This window comes from Micrasema longulum, unplaced genomic scaffold (genome assembly GCF_059751315.1).
Source record: "Micrasema longulum isolate JH-2025_06_02 unplaced genomic scaffold, ASM5975131v1 h1tg000894l, whole genome shotgun sequence".
Taxonomy (NCBI): Eukaryota; Metazoa; Arthropoda; class Insecta; order Trichoptera; family Brachycentridae; genus Micrasema; species Micrasema longulum.
In genome coordinates, this window is record NW_028278085.1 from 169690 (window position 1) to 186545 (window position 16856).

The window sequence follows — 16856 nt, forward strand, 5'->3', positions numbered from 1 at the left end:
GATATTTGCGAAAAACTTTTAAAAAAGTATTGTGAGATTTGTAATTATGCTTCACCAACTCAATGGAGAATGCTAAGTTTGTGGTGTCAAATAGTATAATTGAAATCTGGTTTTGCAAGATTTAGAGACGGGTTTAAATTACGCTTTTATTTAGGTAGGTAAGTTTTTATGTATAGTATCAATAACTAATTTTCCGTTTTTGGTGGAGATTTCTTAGTTTGCTTGAATATCAATGGTTCAATCATCAGTAATATTGCTTCTGTTGAAACGATGCAAGCTGATGTTTCTTCATTTGACCTTAATACCATATCCATGGTTCAAACATTCTCAATTTTAACTTATTCAAAAGAAAATAAACTCACACATGTAAGAAAGCGTTTATTTATAAAAAAAGATACAAATTACAATAAAAATATTTGAAAAAATGATCCATTGTTGAAAAGATCGATAATAATTTGTATTTCACACAGCACTATTTCATTGTTCTTTTTTTTAAACCACAAGTCACGAGAAAAATTATACCTCAAAATTATAAACGAGAGCGTAACTAAATAGGTACTCTGACAAACTTTAGTGAATATGGGAAAAATTAACCATAGATGATTTAGAAAGATTGGCAGTTTTATTTGCCAAAAATAATGAACTGTCAAAATCAGTAAGTAGTTATTTTTTAGCGAAGTGAGTGGTGTTTTTTCATTTGGGAAACGAGTTTAGATATAAAATCACAAGATGTATAAAGATTTGACAGTGCGTTTATAGCGGAGACGCCAATTTATAGCGGATTTCTCATTAGATTCTTCGTCATAATTTTTGCAATGGTGTTGAATTGTTGACTTGTTTTTAAATTTTTGTTTTGTTAGTGTTTAAGCTTTTGGCTTTGCTTCTGGAGCCTCGGAAGACGAGGCTGGAGCGGGAACCTCTGGGTATTCCAACTTAGCTCCATCCTCGCATGAGAAGATTGGGCAGCATATGGGGAAAGCAGCGGTTTTGTTTGTTTTCTCTGAAAAAGAAGACCAGCGGGTAAGTAATATATTTATTTATTAAGGCTGTAGTCGGGTAAAACGCACGAAAAATGAGGAAATCATTCGATTTTGCCATTTTAAAACGAATGTTTGTTTTAAATTGCGCAATAATAATATTTTTAAAAAAACATAAATTATATAAAAACAATAATTTTTAAGGGTATTTCTATTAAAAAATATATTTAAAAGTTTTATATAACTAAAATATAATTACTTTTTGACCGGCAGATTACGCCATTTCAAAATTAAACTAATCTCGATTATTATATAAAGCATAAGTGTCGAACTAAAATTTGTTTGAATGATTTAAAGATAATTTATTGAAAATTAAAATGGCTTAAGCAATAGCCTAATTTTTTGCTTTTGAAAATAAATACAAGCATTTTAAATCACATAAATTTTTTTAATAAAATAAAACCGGTAGGTACTAATAGTCACAAAAACCTAAGTAGTATATTGTTAGAAATTAAATATTAACCAGAATTATTTTCTAAAAAAAAAATATGATTCTATAAAAAAAGGTTTCAACTAAAATATTTCAATAACTTTTTTTTTTAAGGATTACCAAAGGCATAATTTTACGTAGAAATAAAGGAAAATGTAACAAAAATTTATGTGATTTAAAATTTCTTGTTGAAAAAAATTTAGATCAGAATAACTCCCTAGGGAGGAAATCCAGCCTGTTTGCAAACATTTGGACATACTCAAAACATTGTTGAATTAACTACTCGGTAATAGAAGAAGTATATTTTTTTTTTAAGGCGTTGCCTAGTAGGTGATTTGGTTCAGCCGGATGAATCTCACCCACATGAAAAAGGTTTCTGCTGTTTTCCTTCACAAAATTCAACAAATGGAAGGGTTGAGGAAATGTGGATGTTTAAACATAGGCAGAATGGTGAATGTTACTCAGTGTGTAAAGTGGCCACTTAAACCAACCGATGACAGGTCATAAGTCCTGTAAATGCCTAGACTTCCACATGCCCTTCTCAAAAGTGTTTTCCCCCACTGTTTAAACAAATTTACACCTGAGTCTTATTTGAGCTTATGATAAGGTTTGAATATTACTGATCCAAAGGTTATGTTAAGTTAGCAATCTGTATCTACATAACTATATAGGTTTTGGTTATATTGGTCACCTTTTATCTTGCACATTTAACTAATTTAGGTTAACTATTAGCTTGTGTTGTGTTAGATTGTAATTTAAAACTCAACTTTGTTTAATTTGTGTAAGGACAAGGTTTTGGTAATATTGTTTGGTTAGATTTTGTTGCCCACCTGTGTCCAGCTTGCATTTGGGGTTAGCCAGGGGAAGGGGGCCGCAGTCCTCGACCAGCTCCAAGAGGCGCGGGGGTTGGTCCTCGGACACCACGCATGTGGAGCGGCCGCAGAAGGGGGCAAGGCCCCACGAGGTGCCCGGCTCCATGGTGGCGCAGCGCGTGGACGCGAAGCACATGCCAGGGAAGTCTGCAAAAACAAACAAAAAGGTTAATCATACAAATATTCGTCAACAGTATATATTGAGGTCAGTAGCGGTCACGCATCTCAACAGGGAAAAATACTCAACGGTTTGTCGTGTTCATAATTCTAGACTCTCCAATAAGGATCTGATTCTACAGAGGAGTTAATACTTTTTTGGATCAAAGGCAGCAATATTATAAAGGCCCGAGGGTAAATAACCTTATCCCAGATTCGTAGAAATGTGGTGGGATTACCAGGCTGAGGAAGGCGTTGACTGCATTTTTAATCTGTATTGGTCGGAGGGAGTCAGAGAAATTGTTGTCCGATGTAGAAGGACGTAAGCTGATTTCTTGTTTTACTAGTAATTACTTAAGACTTAGGATATAGAGATTTTGGTATTATTTATGTTCTCACTGTGTATTTATTTTTTAATTTTAAGACTGAAAAAGCACACATAATAATAAAACTGTAATTACTTTTTAATATTATTATAAAATACATAATTTACTGCCTTAGAACGGGGAAGCTATCCCTAGTTGGGCAGTTTTGATGAACCACCAGCAAAAATAAAAAAAATAAATGTATACTTTTACTACTCAATTGATTTGTTGTATAAATAATTCACTGTAAATTGCTGTAATAAATATGTAAAAAATAAAAAAAATAATAAAATAAAAGCCAACAAAACATCAGACGGTTTCCCGTGAGGATAGTCAGAGAGGATTATTCCGACTTTTTACATTCCCTTCTTTAAGTTAGAATGCGAAAACGAACCAAAGCCTTGGACGTTTTTTCGACTGTATGACTAAGTGCTCTCAGATACAAATACTCAAAAAAAAAAATTGAGAGGAAATTAGTACTCTTTGAAGTGTGCTGATTAGAGCATTTGTCTGACATGCTTCAAGTTTTTGGTTCGATCACTAAAAAAAAGTTTTTGAAATTATAAATGGACGAGGCTTATAAATGTAATTCTACAAACTTAGTATATTGTATTAAACAATGTTAAAAAGTCTTCATAATACGAAACGCATGATAAAACATATTTAAAAAAATTAAATAGTGAATACATAAAGGTTCCATTCAGTTTTAAAAAAAATTGTGTTCAAAGCTACAAGCATTAGTATTTCCACTTTTTGCAGACATGAACTGAAGTACTCTCTTATGATAGAGAAAATCCAAAAGAAGTTTCTGAGATATCTCCACGTGAGAGAGTGCGGGTATTATCCTCGGCTCTACCCGGCCGAGTTTCTCCAGGGTATGCTCGGCTACAACAGTTTAGATACTAGAAGGAATGTGTATTTGACTACACATTTTCATCGATTGTTGCGCGGTATGATCGATAATTCTGAGATTATGATGAGCATCGGTTTGTATGTTCCTGATAATTACCAAAGACAGCGTCAGCATAGATAGCTTCATATTCCGATATACAGGATCACCCTGCCTGTTGGAAGGGCTACCGCTACGCTGAACAACATCGCTCTGGATATTGATTTGTTCCATGTATCCGAAGGGGTTTTCCGGAGCAGGATTCTCCTACAGCTTTGACAAGAGTCTCTTTCATGTATGTTTTTGATATGTACGTCTTGAATATTTGTTTGTAATGTATATGTTATTTTTAAATAAATGAATTGCATTAAATTAAATCAAAGTAACCTTCTATATTCCTCTCTCTAAAATGTATGTTAGTTTTTAATGAATTACTTTTTGTTTGTCAAATTCGTAAATTTATTTTATGAAACGGCGAACTGAGAACGCTAATATGCGTGTGAGTTTTTATCATTTGCATGATTCAATTATCCATTCAATCATAATGATTCGTTTTTACTATCACTTTAGAAACAATTAGCCATTGTCACGCTAAATTTTCACATGGCGACAACGCTTTCTCTTTTTTATTCATAATTATTCATTTAAGATTGGCAGACATGAGATTAAAATATATAATATAGTGTAGAGGCATCCGCAGAACATGGCCAAGCTTGTACATGTATAATATTATGTACCAGAGGCGAACCGTGTATAGAAGCGATTATGCGCAGCTTACCATTAATTTGACTATCCATAATAATGTTTTACGGTAACTTTATTTATAGAAAAACAAACAAATAATTATTATTTCTTATAAATCATTGCCACCATTTCTATTTTTCTCCGAATATAAATAAAAATATTTATAAAGCCCGCCCAGCGCCAGCAATGAGCCAAGGATCTAGCCGATTACTCCAGCTTATTTCTTCATACAAATAAGTGTACTATATTTTGAATATCTTAAACCCAGTGGCGGGATTTTTCTCCTAGAGTAAACTTGCAGATTACACAAATTCTTTGCAGATTCTCGATTTGGAAAACAGTATTTCAAACATAAGGACTATTTTTCTTTGAGACGATAGTTTTGACATATGACTCGCAACACATGTGGCGCTCGAAGCGACCGGTTTTAGCAATATTCATTTCTAGAACAAATCGGCCAGTTGAAATTTCAATTGTAATGAGAATACCTAATACTAACTGAATTAATTGTGCTATTTTTTATAAACTTTTTTATAAGTTGTGTGTTAATTAATGGATAATATAGCTACACAATATAATATATCAGGAAGTTACGTCATTTGAGTTTATTTCACAGATAATAGTTGTTGTATCATTCAGAACCACAGAAAAAAATAGCAATTTATAGTATATAGATAAATCTATTGTATTCAATGCTTAAAATATATATTTTAGAACTAAAATGTATTCACAAGTAATTCAAATAGATCAAGTCAAAGAAGGAATTGTGTGTTAGAAATACCACATTGTAAAACGAGGTTAGCACAGAGACATGCATATTTTATAGGCCCAAATTTTTTTTTTTAAAAAGAACATTTCATCAATCCCAAACTTTTTAAATTTTCTTTCTTTTAAAAAACACGCACTATCCTGGATTCAAACTTAAGATCTTAACTCTTTTTTTCTATCATATATTTTATTGTCCTTTAATAATAAGGAATATTTTTATGTTTTTTTAAAATATTTTCTATTTCCTTTTTTAATTACTATACAATAAAAAAGTACCTTATAATCTTTTATAGAATATTTTCTCTTTCTTAATAATAAAAAACATTATTCCTGCCTATTTGTTATAAGAGCAAAAATTCATCAACATTTCTGTATACTCACGAACAGGCCATGCCTTTGTAGAATTTTTTGTTTACTATTTTTACTGTTAATATGTATTTTATTGCTTTGTAATTATCCTTTATTTTTTTGTATACTCTGTTTTACGTCTTATGTATATTGTAAAAAAAAAACAAAAACAAAAACAAAAAAAAATATTTTGTACTTACTATGTAGGTACAAATAAATTATATTTTTTACAGCTTACCTGTAAATAAAATCAGCGTTCGCCACTGTTATGTACTTAAATGTAGGTACAAATTATTATCATTTTTTGTAGATTACCCATAAAATAATTCACGGCTTGCCACTGCCCAGCAGTGATGTGGAAAAATTAAAAAAAGTTAAATAAATATTAATAAATAAACAATGTTCTAAGGTTATCTGTAAAAATGCAAATTAGTGTTACGGTGTTGTAGTTTGCATTTTACACAATGATTTTGTTGTTTTAACTTTTCGCTGTTTCTTTGTCTAGCTCAACAATGTCGTGCTGCTTAGTTGATCTCAGTCGATAGACACGCTTACTGCATCTTACGAGAAACTAAATAGACACACAAGAATAACATAGATGTTTGCAGAACTCAACCAGGGACGTGCGATGATGTATGTATTACACAAAATAAGTTTCTTCGTCACAACCACTACCGTGGGATCCCTAAACCGCCGTAACTCGAAAAATCCACTTTCGAGAAAAACGCAAAAAACTTTTCGAACAAGTAAAATTTCAACAATATTTTGAGTTTACACAATTTTTTTGTGACAAGGACTGAATTCAACTCCCTGGGGAGCTGTTAATATTAACATATGACAACAGAGATGAATAACATTTAAGAGAAGATAATATAGAAGTCTAGGCATCTACAGGGCCTGTAATTGACTGGTTTAAGTGGCCACTTCACACACTGTAACATTCACCATTCTCCCAATCTTTGAACATCCACATTTTCCCAACTCTTCCATCTGTTGAAGTCAACCAGCCAATCAAGTCATTCTTTCAGCTGTTCTTTCGCTGTTCATTCGCTCTACATGTCCAAACCAACGCAGCACCCCTTTCTTGATTCTGTCGATAATGCATGTCTCAGCTTTACACAGTTCACGGATCTCGACATTTGTGCACCTATCATACATATTTTTACCACACTTTCGCCTGAGGGATCGCATTTCGACAGCATTTAACCTGGTTTCGTCATAATTTTTCCAATTCCATACTTCGCTTCCATACATTAGAGTTGGCACTAGAACTCCATTGTGAATTGCTAGTTTAGTCTCCTGCGATAAACATTTGCTTGTCAAAGTAGATTTCAGTGCACCGTTCACCCTGTTCCCGGCGCTCATCCTCCTTTCAATATCTTTCTCGGCCTTTCCATCCCCAGTAAACATACTTCCCAGATACACAAATTCTTCTACCTGATTCAGAATATCTCCGTTCACCCTGATCTCACATTTTGTTATATTTTAATCCCTTTCAAAAACCATCACTTTCGATTTATCATCATTCATAAGCAAATCTCTTTTCTTGCTTAAACTTAAAAACAAATAAATAGTATACTACGCCTCTGGTAAGATTACCGGCCACAATGTCCCTTTTGCGCAACGTGATTTGAGGTTAAGTTTCACTTCCCCTTTCAAAACAGGTACATTTCTGCAAGTTCCTTCACGCCGTGTGCAAGGCAAACAAAAATAATTACAATTAATAAGCCGGCTGAGCTTGGCGGAAGACGAAATCAACTCAATTATAACGAATTATGTTAAACGACCAACAAAAAATATTAATTATTTATAAAAAAGACACGAAATACGGAAGTCTGTTCCACTGCACTAAAAAGTGAGGCACATAAGTGAGGTTATGAAATCAATAATCAAGCCGTGTGAAGCTATGACGTAAGTTTGGTATCAACAACAGACCATCATACCGTTTCTATCCAGGGATAGTAGAGATTAGTATATTCTTTACGTGGGATTCATTGAATCACTTATAAACGTCAATGAATTATAACTTCATAGTACAATTCAACAATTAATAAATTAAACCTAACAAACGAATAAATTAAAATTAACAAACTTAAATCAATATACACGAATCTAATATCAAGCTGTCTTGTCTTGCAAATATATAAATAAACTATCGGACCCGACAGGCGTTGTCTTGCCCGAACATTTATTTGCCTGCTATTACCTTGGAATAAGTCTTCCTTGATAAGTAGGTCCCTAGGAACTTGTTAATGATTGAATTCCAAAACTAAAAATTGTCAATATTGAATTTAAGTAGGTGCTTGTTTACGGTTGAATTCCAAAATATGAAATAAATATTTTTTCAAATTTGGGATTCTTTTTGCAAACGTCAAACTCCGGTTTTCTCATCAACCGTTTAATTTTTAATTTTAGTTTTAATAGTTATAATTTATCATTATTATAAGATTATGTTTGTTAATATTTTATTCTAATTTTTCTAGTTATTAAGTTCTATCTTCCTTCTAATTTTACTGTAAGTTTCTATTTTCTATTAAATAGGCACTATCAGGTTTTGGTAGGTTTTTCTGTTAGTGCCTATTTCAATTTATGTTGAAGTTTTTGTTGGTTTGGATATGTGTTTATTATTACAATTGATATTTTGATGTTATTCTTGTACTTATATTTTCTTGTCTTTTGTTTGTACCTATATTGTTATTCCTTTCTGTTAATGTTTTTCTTATGTTTATAAATGTAACTTGTTTTTGGCCGATGTTATCAAGTTTTGGTAGTAGGCCCTAATAAAGAAAAAAAAAAGAAAAAAAAACAGAGGGGTGTACTTATGTTGGAATACGATTTTTTTAAATGTATTGAGTTTAAGATTATTTTAGTATTACCAAAAAATCCAGTAAAAAGAATTAATGGGTAGAAATTATAAGGAATTTAAGGAAAGAATCTGATTGAGATCCACAAAAAACAAATGCTGTTTGTAAACATTAAAAAACAAACTTTTTTATAAACAAAAAAACAACATCTTTCCATTTTTTGGCAAATGCATTCTCCTCGAATACAACTCTGGTATATCTATGAATAAAATATTTATGCTCCTTTCTTCTTTTTTTCATATTCGATTAAAGATTTTAATATCTACAAACACGCACGGCGCAAAGATCTATATTTCTCTGAAAACCGCACGTAAATCGGTTAAGCCGTTTAGGAGGAGTACGGTGACATCACACGTACAGAGGAATTATTTATGAAGATAGATATCACAGTAAAGCAACAAATTAAATATAATGTAGCAAATTTAATACATAAAATAATTAAGGGGATGAATAAAATAAAAACAGTAATAAAATTTAACCAACAATGTCATACATATGAAACAAGGGGTAAAAAAAAGATAAGATTACCAATGAGGAGAAAAACAGAATCTAAAAACTCATTGTACAAGGGATTGAAGCTGTACAATGAGTTACCTGAAGAAATAAAGGATATAGAAAAAATCTAAATATTTCAAATTAATTTGAAAATATATGTTATTGAGAAATTTTGATAAAAAAATTGTAATATTTTTAAAAGTTTGTATTAGTTCTTAAGATGTCATGAACTTACTTAATAACGCATAAAAAAATATTCTTCGACTCTAAAGTAGCTCTTTCCAAACAGCCTGTGTTTGACAAAATCCTTTAATTTTTTTGCTGGCAAGAAATACTTCCAGATAGAAATGTAAAGAGTATAAATAATCGGTGTGCGTGCACGAGATGTATGTATGTAGATGAATTGAGGTATGTATGCAAAGGCAGACTGATATGGCGTTCAATCATCATTGTCATGGTTTGTTTATCAAATCAGCTCAAACAACTATTATTAATTTTTTCATATTCCTTTATAAGTAGCTACATTCTACATTATTTAAATATAATTTTTATTAATATTAAAAATAAATTAAATATTAAATGGGATATGGCGTTCGATTCTCTCTGGTTTCGCGGGAAACGGCGTACTATAGCTTAATCACAAATAACTATCGACGTGCTTAAAAATATGCTAAGAATTTTAGCGATCACAATGAACAATAATGAATATGCTTAAGTTATCGCAGTCATAAGTCAACGCGTGTGTAATCTCTAAGTCAACGCTCGTCTCGGATTGTTTTTTGTTTTCCTCGTTAATAAATACAGTTCACTGGCGAACAATCGATGTTTACTATAAAATATTGTACAAAGTATTGCATTTGCAAAATAGTAAGGAGTGTCTATTACAAAAAAGTAAAAATTTAATTACAATAATATGCCGACTGCTTTTCTTGACATTTGGCTTGCCAACCGCCGGCTAAATACAATAAATGGCATGATAAATAGTAAGTAAATAAAAATAGCAGTTTTGGAATATTTTCCATATATACACCGGTGAAATTCAAATATGTGATTGCGCAGCAGGATTATACGTCGCGAAACGTAAATATTTTGACATTTAATATTAGGTGTTCACAGATGTTCCATTGTGATCGCGAATACGATAAACAACCATGGTGAGATATTGTTATCACGTCGCTTATTAGCACGTCGTTATTTCTTTATTTGTTATTTGTGATTGAGCTACTGGTTTGTTGTAGTTTGAACAATTTATCGTAAGAAGGGCATTTGTGACGCCGCAAAGTCTAGCGCCTTCTCGCGCCACTAGCTAGCACGAAAACATGCTTTACAAAACTTTTATGTTGGGATTTGTTCTCCGAACAGCTAAGGTGTTCTTGAATACTCGTGTTCTAAGGCTTCTTTATAACTCATTGGTGCGAAGCAGACTTGAGTGTGGATCTCTGATCTGGGCGCCCCACGAATTGAAGTACTCTCTTGTGCTGGAGATGGTTCAGAAGAAATTTCTGAGGTATCTTTACTTAAGGGAGTGCGGATATTATCCGTGGTTGTGCCCGTCTGACTTCATACTGGGAATGTTTGACTACAACAGTTTGGAGAAAAGAAGAAATGCATACTTGCTTATGTATTTTTTCCAATTGATCCGTGGTATTACGATCAACATAGGTGTAACGGAGAGTATTTTTCTTTATGTTCCTAATGACTACCTTAGACATAGGCAGCTTAAGCTGTTTTATCTTCCTGCTTGCAGAACCAACCTGCCGATGGTAATGCCAGTAGGAAGAGCAATGTCTTTACTCAACCGTATCTCTTCGGATATTGACATCTTTCATATTAGTGAAAAAAGTTCAGAGAGGATAGCATTCTTTCTCTATAATTGCTGGGTATTTTTATTTTACCATTTTTGTATATTTAAATTTTAGTATTAATAATGTGACCTCACTGGGTACTCGTGCCGAGGACACTTAACAATATACTTTTTTTTTTTTTAATATTTTTACATTTGAGAATAAACAAAGAAGACTAACTTAAACAGAGATAATTAACAAAATATTCCGACAGTTTAAACACTACGTATATATGTTTATAATTAATTTATGAACATCTATATTAATTATATTACAAAACGCGCAATGAAAGAACAAAAACATACAATTATTTTTACAATTATTTAGATTGTAAATGAAATAACTTTGCTAATTAACTAAAAAAAAATATTGATGATAATCAATAAATTCCTTGTCTCTGTAATCAACCTGGATTCCTAATTCCATTCCATCTGTACAATATTTATTTGTTTGACTTTGTTTTTTTATTTTTATTGTCGCCTTTCTAGTTTTATTTTACTGTATACGATTGTTTTCGTTGTAATATACGTTTAAAATGGACTTTGTATATCTATTTAAATAAAATAAATAAAAAATATTGTGGTTTTTATGCTATGGCACAAACTAAGAAAATGAGGCTTTAAAATAAATTAATTAAACCTGGTAAAATGTTGAGGAACGTCAACATATTGGCGAACTGAAGGACACATTAACCAGACTACGCCCACAAATAAGACTTGCAAATTATCCTTTCACTTTTGTAAGAACGATTTAATGCATCGAACAAATGCAGCTGTCTGCATCTTTAATAATAATTCTAAGTTATTCATTTCGAATTATCTTAAAATTATCAGTCTACCACACTCGGAGCTAAACTAGTTTTATTGGCTGCTTTGAGGCAGTCTGCGGTAAAGCATTAAAGATCTTAGGACTCGTTCTGTGAACTGCCGGGTTTTTAAAAAATACTTGCGTACTAAGAACTCTTTACAACTCTTCGGTGCGAAGTAGACTCGAGGGTGGCTCGATGATTTGGGGGCCACGTGAACTGAAGTACTCTCTTATGATAGAGAAAATCCAAAAGAAGTTTCTGAGATATCTCTACATGAGAGAGTGCGGGTTTCCTTGGCTCTACCCGACCGAGTTTCTCCAGGGTATGCTCGGCTACAACAGTTTAGAGACTAGAAGGAATGTGTATTTGACTACACATTTTCATCGATTGTTGCGCGGTATGGTCGATAATCCTGAGATTATGATGAGCATTGGTTTGTATGCTCCTGATAATTACCTGAGACAGCGTCAGCATAGATTGTTTCATATTCCGATATACAGGATCTCCCTGCCTGTTGGAAGGGCTACCGCTATGCTGAACAACATCGCTTTGGATGTTGATCTGTTCCATGTATCCGAAGGGGTTTTCCGGAGCGGGATTTTCCTACTACTTTGACAAGAGTCTCTTTTACGCATTTTTTTTCTTTTTATAATATGTACGTCTTAAACTTTAGTTTGTACGAACGAGTAACAATGATTTCATTTAAACATCTTTTGACTCAACTTTTTGTGATGCCTAAGGCCTAATGCCCACACAATCGTCTACACAATTACTTAGATGAATTCATTATTTTGTAATGTACAATAATTTTTAATGCATTAACACTAACCAGTGCTACATTAGGCCAACTAATCTTTACTTATTTTTTATTTAATTAGACGATATATTGCCTTAGTTTGATAGTCTATAACTATTAGCGACCGGCCGAAGTTTCGGTTTCGGACAGTTTCGGGCAAAAGTCGGTCAAAACCTGCGGTCGGGATGTGTCGGATGACGCTTGGCTGTACTCGGGTGCATCTTATGACTTGTGAATCGGCCGCGTGACCCATGTCCGGTAACCTTTAGTTTGTTTCAGCTTCCGGCCGACGAGTGTTCTTAGCGCTAAAAATAAGCTAATTTACTTAATAAATTTATGCCTTTAATTTCATTGGGTATTTTATTCAACACTTATTTTAATAAAGTCGTAAGGTTTAACAAAGAAAACGCCCAATTTTCTGCGTTTTCATTTAAATAAAAAAAAATCAAAGAAACATTTGCGTTATGATTTGGCCAAATATTTAATTTTAAGGGCCATTTTCAACGAGTTGTAAATAACTCCCTATTAGAAAATAGGAATTTATTTGGAGTAGAGTGGGATTTGAACCACGGACCTTTGAGCCATGAGACCGAGACACTAGCCACGGGACCACAGCCCGGTTTGTTTCGCTTTCAGTTTCGACCGAAAGTCTTGATTTCGCCGGTCATCATTTTTTTTTGTTAACCTCTGAACATCCTTGTTGATATTATGTCTGGTAACAAAAATACTTTTTTTTGTTTATGTACCGTTTCAAAAAATTCCTGAGATTATCAAATGCGTTCTGGTTAAAATACTCCGGAATTATTTGCGGCAAAGCTCGACATCTCCTCTGCAACTCTGGTCGGTCCTGTGCGGTCCGTTTTAGCTCTTCGAATCTTTGGATAAATCCTCGAAGTGTTCTTGGCGAGGGTGCCCCCTGTAGTTTGTCCCCTCAGACATACCCACTATAACCTTATGCAGGTGACGCACTGTGTCCAATCCAGGTGCTCCCTAGTTCGATTCTACTGAGAACCTCGTCACTTGTGATGCGATCTCTCGATAAAGGTTTCCGGAAACATGCTGAGCATTTGAGCGATCACAATGAACAATAATGAAAATACTTAAGTTATCGCAGTCATAAGTCAACGCGTGTGTAATCTCTAAGTCAACGCTCGTGTCGGTTTGTTTTTTGCTTTCCTCGTAAATAAATACAGTTCACTGGCGAAAAATCGGTGTTTACTAATACAAAAATACAATATATTGCATTTGCAAAATATTAAGGAGCATCTAATGCAAAAAAAAAAAATACAATTACTATGGCAACTGCTTTTCTTGACATTTGGCTTGCCAACCGCATGTCAAATGCATGCATAATAAATGGCATGATAAATAATAAATAAATAACTAAAAAATAGCAGTTGCGAAATATTTTCCATATTTACACCGGTGAAATTCAAATATGTGATTGCGCAGCAGGATTATACGTCGCAAAACGTAAATATTTTGAAATTTAATATTAGGTGTTTACGGATGTTGCATTGTGATCGTGAATGCGATAAACAACCATGATGAGGAATCGTTATCACGTCGCTTCTTAGCACGTCGATTGTTATAGTGACGGTATCCACCTACTGTCTACAAAAGCTTCTCTTCGGACATCTATCTCCCTTTGTTAACCATGGAGTTGAAACAGTGTTTTATTTATTTAGTTTTTTATTGCTTACTTCTTGGCATGAACACTTGACAAACTTACTACTATGCTCTATTTTTTGTAAATTTATTGATATCATTTTAACTTTGCTGGAATCCCACTCGTCCATGCGCTTTGTAGCTTCAAGACGTGTTGTAATCTTACTCCTTTGTATTATTCAAATATATTTATATTTTTTTAAAGTATCATTAATACACTAAATTTATTTGTCAATTTTTAAAATGTGTAAATGGGGGCTAAATTTCTAACTGTCTATGCGCTCTGTAGCTGCAAGACGTCCTGTAATCTATCCTATCTGTTATATTTTTTTATTGATCTTAATTAAAAACAGGAACTAAAATCCCAACCGTCTATGCGCTCTGTAGCTGCAAGACGTACTGGGATATTTATTGATTTTACAGCGCCCTTGAGGTGATTTTCATAAAAATGGCGCTGTATAAATTATCCAACTAAATATATATATTTGTGATTGAGCTACTGGTGATTTCGCTATAGAAACGATTGCATATGTCGGTACATTATTATTCAAAAGTAAACCCACTTTCGCTGCACTTAAAGCAGTTGTATAATTCGTTTTAATTAAATAAGAGTTTGATTATTTAATATGAAATTAGCACTAGTTTATTATTGTATGTAGTTTCTATTACATAAGCGTTATCGCAACGAAATCGTCAACTAAATATTTTTAAGTGCAGTTATTTCAAAATGCATGTGTATTCGTCTATTTCGGAATGTTGAGGCGTGGTAATTAATATTGACCAATAGTTAATATATTATATAATCGTGTTTTTCCAGACGAATAAAGAATAGCGGAAGGGTGTACAAAAAGACATAGATTTTTTTGTAAAATTAAAAAAATAATAATTGGTAATATATTTACTAAAAAATCTCTTTGGTTCAAAATGTACACTATTTTTTAACATGTTAGCACTGTTGTCGTAGGAAAAAATACAAATCTATCAAATAAAAATACAAAAATAAAAACATACTGCAATGTTAGACGAGGACGACCAAGGAAGACGTGGCATGATCAAATAAACCAAAATCTTAAGTCTGGTCATGTCAAAAGCAGACAGAACCGAAGGGCATGTATGACAAGATGTATGAATGTGGAAGAGGCTAGGATTGTATGCCAGGATAGACGTGTGTGGCGGTCCATTCTCTCTGCCTACCCCTACGGGGAAATGGCGTGATGGTAGTAGTAGTACTACAAAAAACCGTTTTGCCCCACCGGGTGTACAAAATGACATACAATATATACTTGGATGGGATGAATATTCAATACTTTTTAAAAACAGAATTGATAAGTTTTTTTATGAAAATTAAAGAATTAAAATATTAAATGCACACTTCACAAACAAAAATCTTGGTTTTTTTATTTAAACCATCACATTTTGCATGAACCCAGTTTCCACACTTCATGCATTTTAACCATGTTTAACCTGGCTTTGATCTCGTATATAGCTCATTACAATAAATGCACGAGCAGTCATCTTTATCGTCTGCAAGTAGAAAGTCTTCAGTGTCTGAATCAATTTTTTACATATACCTTGTTTACACTTTTCCAGGATATGTTTTTTGAAACCTTTAGAAACCCTCTGATTTATTTGGAGTTGTATTCAAATGTTATGTTTTAGGCACATAATTGCGGAGCATTATTATTCTATAAATAAAAAAAAGTATTAAGTAAGGAAAAATGACATAGTATGTCATTTTACCCTACCGGTACATATGTCGTTTTGCCCCACTACGTGAGTTTTCAAAAACATTATAAAATATCACATTGCACTTTGTAAAGTTTAACAAAATTATAGTTTTTCATGAAGATTAACAATGACACAACATATCCTTTCAGTTTGTGTTGTAGAATAATACAAATAAAATAATGATAAAACCTTCGGTGTCCGCGCAACAAAAATATTGTTTTATTTCACAAAGTAACCCGTGACACGTCCTCCTCGGGCGGTCGCCATAAGCGTCCTAAATATTGGTGAATATTGATGTGTCGTACCAGTGATCATTCTGGTGCAAAATTAATTTAAAAAAAATAAAATAAAAAAAATAACAAGAGCCCTTACACGGCAGTGCTAATTAAAAAAAACACTTTGCTCCGTAGAATAAACCTTTTCGCAACTTCTAGGTGTAGGTTCTGCAGCGCAGATAAGGAAACGCCTATACACATTCTATGTGAGTGTGATGCTTTACATTATAAAAGAAGCCTAATCCTCGGAGGACCGCTGGTTAAACCTAAGGATGTTAAAAAGCTCACCCCCCGCCTAAGAGACCGATAATTTACGGATTTGGAATCCAGATTAATAAGTGCCATTAAAGCATTTTTATTTATATTTTTTACCAGTGCCCGTGTTTTGACCAGTCTGACGATATCAGTCACACTAAACCCCAGTCACTTGTAAAAATTGTAAAAAAAGCGGCATAAAACTATGTGTGTATTTTTATGATTATAATTTAATGTCTGATGTTAATTTAATTAATTTTATCAATGGCTCAATTTTAGAAGAACGGCGTTTTGAAACAGCAAAAGCGTATGATTTCCTTACTTATTATCAGACTATTAATTAACATGTTTAACCGCTTAACACACTTAAGTAATGGCAGACCTTCAAGTGTTTTGTTATTATGATTAATAATTCATTAGAGAATGGCTTTATCAAACTATATCACTTAATAAATTAATTAAAGCGCAACTCTTCGATTTATAATACGTTTCAAGGATGGTCAACTGTAACAGC

At 32.9% G+C, this 16856-nt stretch overlaps 1 protein-coding gene across 1 annotated transcript in view; it reads right to left on the bottom strand.

Annotated features, from left to right (window-relative positions):
* Window positions 1-365: 365 nt before the first annotated feature.
* The window catches only part of LOC148278325 (uncharacterized), a 30945-nt gene continuing 14454 nt past the window's right edge, over window positions 366-16856 (bottom strand). The window contains exons 2-3 of the mRNA XM_088231584.1: window positions 2298-2486; window positions 366-1000 (exon numbers count right to left, since the gene is read on the bottom strand). Coding sequence (XP_088087710.1) covers window positions 864-1000; window positions 2298-2486 — 326 coding nt within the window. The 3' untranslated portion in view covers window positions 366-863. The remainder of the gene's footprint in view (window positions 1001-2297; window positions 2487-16856) is intronic.